At 47.2% G+C, this 12,616-nt stretch overlaps 1 protein-coding gene across 3 annotated transcripts; it reads left to right on the top strand.

Moving 5' to 3' along the window:
- Positions 1-2,580: 2,580 nt before the first annotated feature.
- LOC131877905 (fibroblast growth factor receptor 4-like) lies at positions 2,581-12,165 on the top strand. Of its 3 annotated transcripts, none has more exons than XM_059223737.1 (4): positions 2,581-3,944; positions 7,407-8,678; positions 9,550-9,906; positions 10,785-12,165. In XM_059223737.1, exons 2-4 carry the CDS (start codon positions 7,536-7,538, stop codon positions 11,853-11,855), a joined length of 2,571 nt encoding a protein of 856 aa, XP_059079720.1. In that variant the 5' UTR covers positions 2,581-3,944; positions 7,407-7,535; the 3' UTR covers positions 11,856-12,165. The 3 variants fall into 3 exon arrangements, with proteins under 3 accessions (XP_059079720.1, XP_059079722.1, XP_059079721.1); XM_059223739.1 differs by lacking the exon at positions 2,581-3,944 and adding an exon at positions 6,794-6,985; XM_059223738.1 differs by lacking the exon at positions 2,581-3,944 and adding an exon at positions 7,118-7,331.
- Positions 12,166-12,616: the final 451 nt, after the last annotated feature.

Raw genomic sequence — 12,616 nt, forward strand, 5'->3', positions numbered from 1 at the left:
GGGACGTTCAACATCAGGCGGTAACTCGAGCCATCTCTCTCCTTTTTAAACGAACAAACTACGAGTAGTTTTCAAAAGCTGCAAAGTTCTAAAAATCTTCGATTTTTTTTCAAAAGGAAAGAAGCCAGGAACCATTTTACCCACTATCTAAACTTTTGGCTGAAGATCATAACCTAAAACCAAATTGTTTTGAGCACAATCCCAAACTGTTTTTCCGAGCCCTATTTATCAATTTATCACCGACTTGAATGGTCTCAGGTTCCGAGTCTTAGGGTACATGTACACATATCTGTTGTGCTTGCCACACATACATACGGACATAAATGGACATACAGAGGTTATTGTAGTATTCAACATATGTAAGCTTGCTTTTGCTTCAGTTTCGGTTGTATGAGGCGACAGCAACTAATTAAGGGTGGTCACTGAAGCGGTGAAGTATTTCATCCTGAGTAGTTGTACCTTGATTCATTCTCTGGCTTTTAATATCGAAGTTTCTAATTCATAATGTTCTTATCACATGATTGTCATCAATGGAGATCGAATTCGTGTTATCGAAGTGAGTAGTTTGATTCCTAAAAGAGATCGTCAAAGAATAACAGAGAGAGAAAGGGAGCAAAAAAAGAGCGGAAAGGGATTTCGATTTCTCACTCAGGAGTTGACTTGAAAGTGGTTTCGACATTATGTCTTGAGCACGCTTGGACGATCTTCGAGATCCTCTTGCTCTGGAAAAAGAGTCATTTGCCATGTTTCCATCAGTCCCAAACTGGGATCGTTGACATCGAAATTGGATTCCCGATTCCATTTATCAAACAAGAGAGAAAGGGGGAGGCGAGGCAAAATTGAAAGCAAAATTTCAGCTTTATCTCTAATATCCCTTGTCATCATCATCATCATCATCAACATCTGATTCGGTCAAATATCCCCCCCGAGCGACATTGCTTTGCTCATCATTAGACCAAAAAGCCCCGTTGATGAAACAAATGTCCGAGCCGATAGAATCTAATCTGGCAATAACTTCTTGAGGCTTGATGTTTGGCTGCAACGATTTTGAATTGCGGCGAAAATTCCCACTCTCGCTCAAAGTGAGCAAATGAGTGGCCTTTACAAATTGAGCCCCATCTTGATAGGATTAAGTGTGTGAATTCATGGATTAAAGAGTCGAACAAGTGCTCAGTGCTCCACGAGAATCACCTTCGAGAGAAAAAGGACGGTTCGTTCTTGAGAGGATGAGTAGCAATTCAGTTACAGCAGGACATGGGGCAAGCAGACCCATCTAATGTTACCCACCACCCTCATTGGGGAACGAGAATCGTGACCACCTACCTACCTCTGCTAAGATGATCTGCTGACAGGAGGACTGCTCGGTCCCATTCGAGTACGAGCTAATTCGACCCCACCACTTATTCTGACTCTACTCGCTGCACCTACGCAGGGTAGAGAGACAGACAGACAGACACACACACACACATGTGCTTTCCACGCTGGGGGAAAATGAGATCCCAGAGAAGTGCTGCCCAACACCAGAAGAAGCGTCCGAAAGTTCGCCCGGGGCCATTCCAGGAGCGCCACCACTCTCACATCCTGTTCAAGGGTGATTTTCGCAGTTAGTGCGAAGTGCTGCTGTTAGTGAGGGGGCCCAAGGGTCGTTCCTGGACTTCGGGGTTAGCCTTCGAGTTCGGTTCAATCTGAGAAGAAACAACAGACGGCTCAAGAGTGAACGGACGGAAATGGGTGGATGCATTGAGACGTAGGCTTGTCTTGTCGAACGGAAATCGTATTTTCCGAATCGGTATTTCCAGTTGGACTGGCCGATTATTGAGCGAGATTTCGTTGGATGATCAGATTTTGGAGGTGTGGTTAAAGTTTCCAATGGGACGCGAGTGAATGAGGGATATTTGAGAAAGAAGGCGGTGTTATCGGATTGTTTTCCCGCTCGGTTCATCATGCTCTAGAACCAATTGAAATGATGTCGTGTTACTTTTATCTGGGATTCGGGATGCGAGTTTCGGAAACCGGTTCTTGGACTGTCGAATGCATCCCTAATGTGGCAGTCGCTCAAACGCCGTTGTTCACCTTCTTGAGAGGGCAGAAAGAGTACTTTACCGTTATGCTGAATGAAGAGACGGTGTTTCCGCGAAGAGAAATAATTCCGAATTACAAGAAGAAGGCGACAGACGCGCTTTCTAAATTTCGCAAATCCCCAGTTTACGAGTGAAAATGAATAACAACCGGCTTTTTGACTTTCATGTTTTTTTACAGCAAATTAAAACAAGTGGCCTTTCTTCTAGGTAAAAAGCCTCCAAACTATTATCTTTATGAGCAAAACTGCAACTACTACTGCTGGGCTCTACCACCCTAAATACATGTTGTTTTTTTGTTTTGAAATGATCGTCCGTGACTTGAACAGGCGTTAAGCTATTTTCTCTCCCGAAACAACGGTGAATTTCTCTCTTTACCATCCCTTATGTGTGGTGTGGCTCTTGGAGATACCAGCCACAATTATCCTGTTCAATCCTCCTCCCCCGCCCCCGCCCTTCCCAGGCCCTCGGAGAAGACCCGATGATACCTTAGCACCCAAATGAAATAACCATAACGCCGTCGAAGACGCCGAGCCGAAAACAGTGAACGACATTCTACGACCTCTCCCTGAGGATTGTGGATGACCCTCGGCCAGGACGAAGATCTACCCGCTTAAAAGTGAGCACTACCTAGACCCCTTGGTCCACACACGGGATCGGTTCCCCGTAAGAAGTCCTCCGTTCAGGAGCGATCTCAAGTCTGAACCCGATCTGCAACGATAGCATCGCTTTCTAGACCGATGAGCAAGCGAACGAACGAACGAGGGAATAGAGGGAAAAAAAGGAACAGACGAACGGATGGACGGACATGTCCAGGAGCTCAAGGGAGTATCAGAGCGTCCACACGAATAGAGGGCACTCACTCACTCGTGATTCCCCGCATATCCACTGTCCCCTGTCCCAACGTCTTGTCGCCAGTCCCAAGACCTCGAACCTGTCTTCAGATGTGAAGGAAAGATCGAGGCGAGCGAGTGTTTTCCACTCAGTTCATCATCTGGCACACTCGAGTTAGGTGATTTATTCCCCCGTGTAATTAGACCAAGACGCCAACGAACGACCGATCGAAGTTCGACCGACTGCTCTTCCAGCGAAGAAGAAGAGGAAGAAGAAGAAGACGCGATCTCGACGGATTCAATTGACAAATCATCAGACAGTAGCGGAGTGAGAGGAAGAATCCTGAAAAGTGCATAAAAAGCATTGCATTATCTTCGACATATCAAGTTACGAGACAGTGGTGAGGCAATCTCGTTTGGTGTGTGTTTTCGTCAATCGTGAGTCCGAGAGCGAAACCGTCACAACTGTGAAGCCTCAAGTCAAACTGACTCACTGACTCGCTGACTGACTGAGTTTCCTACCTACTAACTAACTGAGTGAGTGAGGGAGTGAGGGAGGGAGTGTCAGGCTAGCTGTGTGCCAAGTTCCAACCTCCTCTTGATTCCCCGTTGGAATTTCTGTGGCAAAGAGCTCAATGATCCCAAACAATGCTGGAAATTTGCATCCACCCTCGGGTCTCGAGTGAACGCATCAACTCCCAGACAAGATTGAGCTCTTACTAAAGTGTGCCTTCCCGAAGTTCCCTGGCTCCATCTTTTGGCTACCACAATGAACAATTGGCTCTCCACCTCAAACTCAGCCATGATCCTGATGGTGGTAATGGTAGTGGTTTTGGCTCAAAATGGATCTGGCAAAGATCTCGACACACCTCCCCAGTCGTCCCCGCCCCCTCGATCCGCCAGCCTCGTGTCCATGGTGACTCCAGAAGATATCGATTCCGTGGCAGTGGAACAACCCCAACCTCAAGCACCGTTTTGGACCAATACGAAACGAATGCAAAAACAAATATATGCCGTACACATCGACTCAGCGGTAAGTAGCATCTCACCACAGTTGGCGTTTATGTTTTTTTTTTCTTTTGACCTAACCTAAGCCGAGCCAACGATTATTAGTGGTCCCTATATACACGCAGAAAATGGCCTCGCCCCGAAATCAAGTTTTGGTACATGTGGTGGAGGTATTGGCAAACTCTTGGTCGCCCACGATAGAATCACGCCTTAGTAACAACATCACTCACTGGCCTCGTCCTCTACGTATGTCGTTCTCGAGGCTGAGACGCATGAAGTTGAGCTCAAGCCAATGGTTTGATCTTGGCCTCCATTGAGACAATTATTTGGCTCAGCCCATTGCATTTGATCTGGGATAATAATGCCCTTGATGCACAGCTGTAGTCAGCATCAGCGATCAAAGAGAGATTGGACAGAATCCAGAATCCAGGGATGTTGAGAAGTGCCCGAGCAAACAGTTCTCTTCAAGTTTTATAGTTTTATCTCCTTCTTCCGTCCCTTGAGTTGAGGAAACGTTGTCGGGGAAAATGCACTCCCCACTCTCAAGTTTACTCTGGGATTGTTCCACCTCAGGAACGGGTGACATGACAAGCCGATTTTCAGAGATTCCTCCCCCAAGTACGCGTATATCGAGTTGAAATCTCGCTGACTTGTTCCAACCGGCCAAGTTCGTTCTTCCAAAACGAGGCCATCTACGTAAAGCTTGGCACGCACGACGACGACAACGATGGGTCAACCCTGGACCTGACGTGTGGACCCGCTTCGTTATTGTAGCGCTGGGTCCTCTATCTCTGTCTAAGCAGGTTAATTGACACATTGGAACATTCCTCAAATTGTGTTTCCCCTCTCCGATCCGGTCTTTGGCTCTTGTTGTCCCCTCTTCCCTTCTCGTTCTGTTTTTCTACTGTGCATTGTGTACCTTGCTCCTTCTCGCACTGAAATGAGCTCTCAAATCAAAGCCAGGTAATGGTCCTCTTGAATTTGGAAACAATGCCATTTGTGACTTGTTTGAAGATGCCTCGCGACGGAATTACAATTTTCACATTTGAACAAACACTCTCCGCTTAGAAGTGTTGTGGGCTTCAGGTGTTTGGTGTTTTCGCTTTTGCCTCTAAAAACTTATCGTTGTTCCAAAATAGCCATTGCCATGAATGACCAAGAAAGGCCTGATCAACATTCATTGAAATAGAAAATTTCTGGCCGGATTTGAGTGGCTTTCCTGAGAATAAGAGAAATACAAAATAGAGGGTCTTCAGCCGCTCAGCTTCAAGTCAAAATAAGCTGATTGTTTATTGACTGGAAGGCAATGACATGGTCAGAAGCAGACCAACAACATACCACTCCCTACGTAAGAAATGAAATGCAATAAAAGCGATGAAAATGATCACTTGATCCGCTAATCACAGCACTAGCAATTTTGAGGAGTGTAAAAGAACCATTTATTGTGATCTTATATACATCTCCTTTGAACTTTGAGTTCGTGAAAAAAATCAATCGGGTCAATTGTAGTGACCGTAGAGGCTTAATGCGCGTTTTGAGAGCACCTTCAAGCCCTCGAGAATCCAGGCTAGTTAAAACAATGAAGTCCAACTCTTTTTTTCTTCTTGAGCTCGTTCATTGTTCAATTTGATGCGAAGGGCGTATGTAGACGTTGATTCAGTAGCAGGATTTAAGTCAGACTTGGACAAGTTTTTGACAACAATTCCCGATCAACATTATATTCAAGGGTTAGCCAAATCAGCCAACTCTAATTCGTTGGATGATCAAATCAAATTTATAAATGAAAGTAAAATAAAATAGAAAAATTCTCGTCTTGAAGTGCTGGGATTCCAATCCAAGTAGCGGTAAGGAAGTCGGCAAAAAATAAAGATAAAAAAGATAAAAGGAAACTGCAAACACTTGGAAAAAGGTATCAATCTGTGAGGAAGCAATTCATTTTTTCTCTCCTTCTGAGGGTTGTGACTCTTCGTTACGATCTGATGACTTGAGACCCAGTCAAGATCGACATGAATTTGAAAAGCATGTTTTTGGGATGTCTTTCCTGTCTTTGAAAAGTCGCAAGGCCATGAAGGAATTTGCTGATGTTGATTTTATAGATCCCTGTACCATGCATGAAGACCTTGGAATTCCCGGTGAGACTGGCGTCAATTCCTCGACAATGAATTGATCTCAATCGTTGGTTTCTCTTTTATTCCAAAGGATTCATTCCTACAACGGACCAAATACAGAATACGTATCTATCCGCTTAATGACTTGCTTTGATCGGAGTTCCGGTCAAAAAATGGGTAAGATGCAAACTATGAAGGCCTTTGATGTGCCTCACCTAATCCGGGTGCAAACTCGGAACAAGTCCATTCCAATTGAGAGGAGTGGGGAGGGGTTCTGTGCAAAACATTGAAGAACCACTCCGAAACACTTGGGCGGATCAAAGTACTTGTGCATTGACTCTAATTGAATTGAGTCTTGGCCACGGAGTATGTTTATTACTGACGATCATATTGAAGCTCGTCGGATCGTCGAGTACTGTACTGTTCTGTACTAGACGAACGGGCGTAAATTCACGACAAGGAAGCAAAACATAGTATACCTACTGTACGTACCTATATACTACACACACAGGGAGGACTACTTTCTTCATAAAATGGGATGAATTTCGGCCTGAAGCGACTGAACTCAGTGAGAAGTGAGTGGCCATCGGCCGTTTCTGTAAACGATTCTCGTTGAAGGTGCTTTCTTTCGCTGGCCATCAAGACACATGCACGTCCGTACGTCCGTACGTATGTACGTACTACGAACATACACACACACACACATTAGGAGTTTGCACGAGTACGTAGTACACAAATTCATTCACTCACTCGCCCACTGCCTGGAGTCTGTTTCTTTCATGGCCTCAAGGTAAAAGTCAACGTTGTTGGAAAACACTCATTTTTTCTTTACATATTCCGGGAAATTGAACACGCCGAGATGGTGGTGTTGATTATAATCAAACTCACGTTTGCCCACTGTTTATACCTGTGCAAGAAATGGGCCGAAAACTTCCAGGCCGTACTACTACCCTACTGCGTACGTTGTGCCTGTCTAATTTGACGAGGAGGCTCGACAAGGATCGAGTTGCTTTTAGGGATTTTTGGACCGCGCTCTAGGGTGACACTTTTAAACGCCATTGGATGGGATAGATCACGGACAAACTGGAACAGGGACTCCCAACAATTTGGTCGCCACTGAAACGGTGACTTTGTCCAAATCGAGTGCCTCATACGGTCGGTCAAAATGTAAAACATGGACAATGGGACGGTCTGGCTCTATCACTAATGAACGAACCAGTTTGGCAGTACATTTAAGAAAAAAATGAACGAGCCTTAATCGTAATGGCGGTGAAAACGGTTGGAGGTTCAAGTCAACCTTAACAGTTCGTTGTTCAGATGGCGGTGATGTACAATCAATGTCAATAACTCCCTTTCTTTCTTCCTTTCTGTTCACATAGGTGACGTTAAAATGAGAGGCGGATGGCTATCCCACGCCCAAGATCGAGTGGTTCAAAAACGGCCAACCCCTCCGTGACATCATCCGGCCCAATGTGGTCCCATTCAAAGTGAAGGACAGCGAATGGCAGATGAAGATCCGCCAATTCCGCATCTCTGACGTCGGATTCTACACGTGTGTGGTGTGGAACGACTTGGGACAGATCCAGCATTCCTATCGGGTGGAAGCCGTACAAGCCGTGCACAATATTGCACTCTTGACGCACATCTCGCCCAATCAAACGGTGATGGTGAAGACGCCCGCCACACTTTCCTGCCATTTCATATCCGACGTGGGCCACTCCATGTACTGGTATCGCCCTGCTTTCCAGATCACGGATATGAGCAAATTCGATACCACAGACGAGCGGAATTTCGTTCAGTTGTTAGCCTCGGACAACGTGGATCTGCAGCAAAATGAGCTACACATCAAACACGCCGAGCCGTCGGATGCGGGATATTACTTTTGTATCGCCCACACCAATCAGGGCGTCTCTCACGGGAGCGTGCATCTCACCGTCCTGACTCCGGATGAAGCCGTGTTCGAGCGACCCAAGAATCTGACCGTGACAGAGGGCGCCACAGCAGCCTTCTCCTGTCAAAGCCATGTCTCTTTGAACGCCGATACCAGTTGGTGGTTCCGGATCGATGAGGAACATGAGATGAAGAAGCTCGCCCAGAGCACCGAGGTGCTCCGCCTGAAAAACGTCACCAAAGAGGACACGGGCGAGTACGTGTGCGTGGTGAGCTTCAGCAACGATGACCAACTCAGGTCCCCCGCTTATTTACACGTCAAAGACGAGACCCTGATGGAGGCCACCGTCTCACATCAGGACTTCAACAGGCTCAGCGTGGTGACGGGATCCATCTTGGTGTTCGCCGTGCTGCTCATGCTCATCTTGGCCCTCATGTACAAGCGTTACCGCCGCGAACGTGTTCGCAAGCAGCAAGCCATCGAGCACGCCCGGAGCATCACCCAGTGGACCAAGAAGGTCATCATCGAGCGCCAAGCCGCCCATTTCGACCCGGACGCCCCCATCATGTCGCCCATCATCCGGATCGAGAAGCAGAGCTCCGTCGTGAAAATGAACACGGCCAACCGATCTCGTCTGGGATCGGAGAACACCACTTTGACCACCGTGTCCGAATATGAGCTGCCCTTGGACAAGGAATGGGAATTCGACCGGAAGCACCTCCAACTGGGTCCCACGCTGGGCGAGGGAATGTTTGGAAAGGTAATTTGGCACCACTCGCACGCAGCCTAAGGGACTAGGGAAAAAAAGGGAACACGATGACTTTGGAAATTGACAACAAAAACAACAATAACACGCTGCTCAGCGAAATAACGATAACGACAACAACAACAGCAACAACATACACCACACGGCTGGGCAGGATTTCTTGCTCTCGGCAAGACACCTTTTCCCCCCTCGTTGCTAGCTCGAGGCGTTCGGTTCGTTGAGAATTGTTTGGGGTTAAACGTAATCCGACTTGGGTTCAATTTCCACGTGAAACAAATGAGTTGTCATGTTCATTTTGAAGCCAAGACATGTCATCGGAGGCTGTTCCATTTTTCATGACCTCAAGGTTACCGTCCCGGTCTCAATTTTCACCCTTTTTTGCGCCACTACGCCAGATCGCAACGTGATTTCTTGGAACTAGACTTCTTTGGGCATCCCGAAAGACTTTACATTAAAAGTTTGATCCATGGCAAACATAGCAAGACGTGCATACACTCGATCGCGCAGTGACGATCTACTACTTACTTTGAATGATTCCCATTGAAGGATACGATCCTAGGCCAGTCCTAGGATCACTTTGTGCGCGATCCTCTCTGATTCGCCTTCTGTCTAAAAAAGCTTTCGGTACAGCTCCGTGTTTCATTTCTGAGCCAGAAAACGTTTCTTGTCTCCCCTTTAAAAAGCTATCCTTGTCGTTCGCTCGTTCGACGAAGGACAGCCGAGAAGTTGGTAGGCCACAATCTCGTGCAGGGCCACTCAGAACGTGGTCACTAAAATGAAGTGAGAATGGACCAAACGACAATTCGACAAGATCTCATTGTTCCCCTATCTCTCATCCCGTTCTGTGTCCACTCTATGTTTGCAGGTCGTGGAGGCGGATGCTTTCAACATCGACGGCGATGGCACCACGAAGACCGTGGCGGTGAAGATGCTCAAAGAAGGCCATACGGACCAAGAGATGATTGACCTGGTCTCTGAAATGGACATGATGAAAATGATCGGCCACCACCACAACGTCATCAACATCATCAATCTCCTCGGGGTGTGCACTCAAGATGGTCCACTGTACGTGATTGTCGAGTACGCCGAGCATGGCAACCTTCGAGACTTCCTTCGCAAGTTTAATGAGGTCCACAACGATGGCTACGAACGTCCCAACTCCGCCTCCTTGCCCAATCGGCCCACCATCTCAGCCCGGCAGCTCATCTCATTCGCCAGACAGGTGAGATGACGTGAAAGCGAGAAAAAGAGATAGATAGATAAAACTAGATAGAGCTGAGCGCAAAGAGCAAGCAAGAATAGGCACACCAGTCAGAGATTGAGCACTCCATCCATGATGGCCTCAAATGTCATGATCAGGTCCATAAAACATGTAAATGCGTCTCGTTCCAACAAGGCCAAGCGAGGCCAGATCCGTCCACCGTACGGCAGACCGAGAGTAAAGACGTAAAAAAAAAACATGGGAGTGAAGGAAAACGCGAACAACATAATAAGGTTTTTTTTCTTTTGGTAAATCCACCTACCACTTGTGGGGCTGCTTTAACACTAATCCTGATTTCAATGGAAACCATTTCATCCACACGCTGGAAGGAGGAGGAGGAGGGAGTTGTTTTTTTAACGCGGAAAAGTGGGAGATCACTCATTCTTTCACGAAGTGGATTGATGTGGAACACGGGAGTACAGTAAATAATGCCAGCCTTTGACATCTTGTTTATTATCTAATGCCCACGAGCCACATGAAGCTCTAGCAAGACAAAGATTTGTTTATGGCTTTTGAAGCAAGCCCAAGGCAAAAAAGGGCGAGGAGGATGGCCCACTAGGGGCCCGGTTACAATCACAATACCTGTTCGTAGACTGGCCTGAATCGAGGCCTGCCATGATGTCTTCTTCATTCATGATGATGTCCTAGGCTCGCTATGCCAGGCCTCATTCAAATGCAAATATGGGTGCCATTACCCCTGAACCGATTTGTTGGCTCTCCAGGGGCGAGCGTCAATTGGTTCCCAGTCCATTTCTATTGCACTCCTCGAACGCTTTTCAACGCATGAGTAGTCTACTCCCATCCTCGGTTCTAATGGGGTTGGTTCTACATCCTTTCAGGTTGCCAAAGGCATGGAGTTCCTGGGCTCCAAAAAGTGCATTCATCGTGACCTGGCAGCGCGTAACATCCTCGTGGCCAAGGACCTCGTGGTGAAAATTGCCGATTTTGGCCTGGCCAGAGATGTCCATGCCCAGGACTACTACCGCAAGATGGGCGACGGTCGATTGCCCGTGAAATGGATGGCGCCCGAAACATTGTTCCAGCGGCGATACACGACCCAGTCGGACGTCTGGTCGTTTGGGATCCTGCTCTGGGAGATCATGACCTTGGGTGCAAGTCCTTACCCCTCGGTGCCGTCCCTTGAGAAGCTGTTCCAGCTGCTGCGCGAAGGCCACCGCATGGAATGCCCGGCCAACTGTCCCATCGACATCTACATCATAATGCGCGATTGTTGGCAAGCGGATTCGGCCAGTCGGCCCACTTTTGCCCGTCTAACGGAGGACTTTGACCGGATTCTCACCTACGCCTCACGGGACTACCTCGATATGGGCTTCCCTTTGGAGTGCACCGCCCTGTCCTCTTCCACCGAGACCATGGTCATTGGCCAATCAGAGAGCAGCGGATGCAGAAGTGGCCTCTCCACATCGCCATCCTCATGTTCAGGGCGTGCCTCGAAATTTCCGAGAAGCTCCTCGCCTATCCAATATTCGTCCACGACCGGCTTGAGCTACTACGGTCCGCATATTTATGGCAACCTGGCCAACAATCAAGGCTATCAGAACACCAATCACCTGACTCCCCGTCCTCCCACATCGTATCTCATCAACTCATCAGTGCCCAAGGATGAGCACGAGGGTGTCAACTACACCCCACTTCTGGCCCCGTCGTCCATGCCGTCGGAGGACGAGGATGAGTCAGCAATGCACGCCCATCCTTCTCCGCCAACGCTAAAGGAGATGTACATCAGCCACAGCCAAAGCCAATCCAATCCAATCCAGTATTGCGAGCCCATGAAAGTGGACTTTGAAGGTCCAGACTCTGTGGAATCCCTCGATTCCGCCATTGACGAGATGACGCTAAATGAGTACCAAGAGCAGTTTGGCCAACATTTCGCTTCGAGCGCCTTGTGAGAGCTCTCCTTCTACGAGCTCCATTTGAGCTCCATTAGAGCTCCATTTTCTCGATCCTCCCCTCCTTGTCAGCTTCAGGTTCTCTCCTTTTGTCCACTGAAGACATCTGGATTGAACAATCATCTTGACCGCCCAAATAAACAATTACCAATGTGACGCCCACAAAGATTCATACTGCACAAATCTATAGGTTCTAAGTGTTAGCAGTATGTACCCATTGGTTGGTGTATTCATTCAATGCTACTGTGTCTTTATGTTGTGCCAAAATTCGAGCTTATTAGATTCTGAAATAAACTACATGGTTGTGAAATAGTGTCAAGTGGCCTAATTTTCCAGCCTTAAATGGGGTTGAAAGGTCACATTGCTAAAATCTGATACTCACAAGTGAACAATGATTCAATCATTCAAAAGGGAATCAATGGTCCAAGGACCATAGTCACGTGATATCGATTGATTGAAGTGCGATTCTATGCAATGCTGACTTAATCTTAACAGCATTTCTTAAGACTCGGACACTTTTGGACCAACACCTTTGAGAGTGAGTCTGATGGTCTTGAAAACGTAAATGTAAACATTCCATAAACGAAACGGAAGATCGGGAACGGATTTGAACCTGGTCAAGGCTGCAAAAAGGGTGGATGACACCCTTAATTGCCGTAAGAATCGGCGGTCGAAAAAAATGAATAGTCGTGAAATGTGTTTTGAACAAAAAAAAATATTTCTTTGTTGTACCACCTTGAGGTGTCTTGAATGGAACAATT

The sequence above is a fragment of the Tigriopus californicus genome, chromosome 3 (genome assembly GCF_007210705.1).
Source record: "Tigriopus californicus strain San Diego chromosome 3, Tcal_SD_v2.1, whole genome shotgun sequence".
NCBI lineage: Eukaryota > Metazoa > Arthropoda > Copepoda > Harpacticoida > Harpacticidae > Tigriopus > Tigriopus californicus.

Coding starts and splice junctions, on each gene's coding strand:
- LOC131877905 (XM_059223737.1), top strand. CDS start 7,536: ATGAAGATCCGCCAATTCCGCATCTCTGACGTCGGATTCTACACGTGT. Junction 8,679..9,549: donor GCGAGGGAATGTTTGGAAAG/GTAATTTGGCAC, acceptor CTATGTTTGCAG/GTCGTGGAGGCGGATGCTTT. Junction 9,907..10,784: donor TCATCTCATTCGCCAGACAG/GTGAGATGACGT, acceptor ACATCCTTTCAG/GTTGCCAAAGGCATGGAGTT.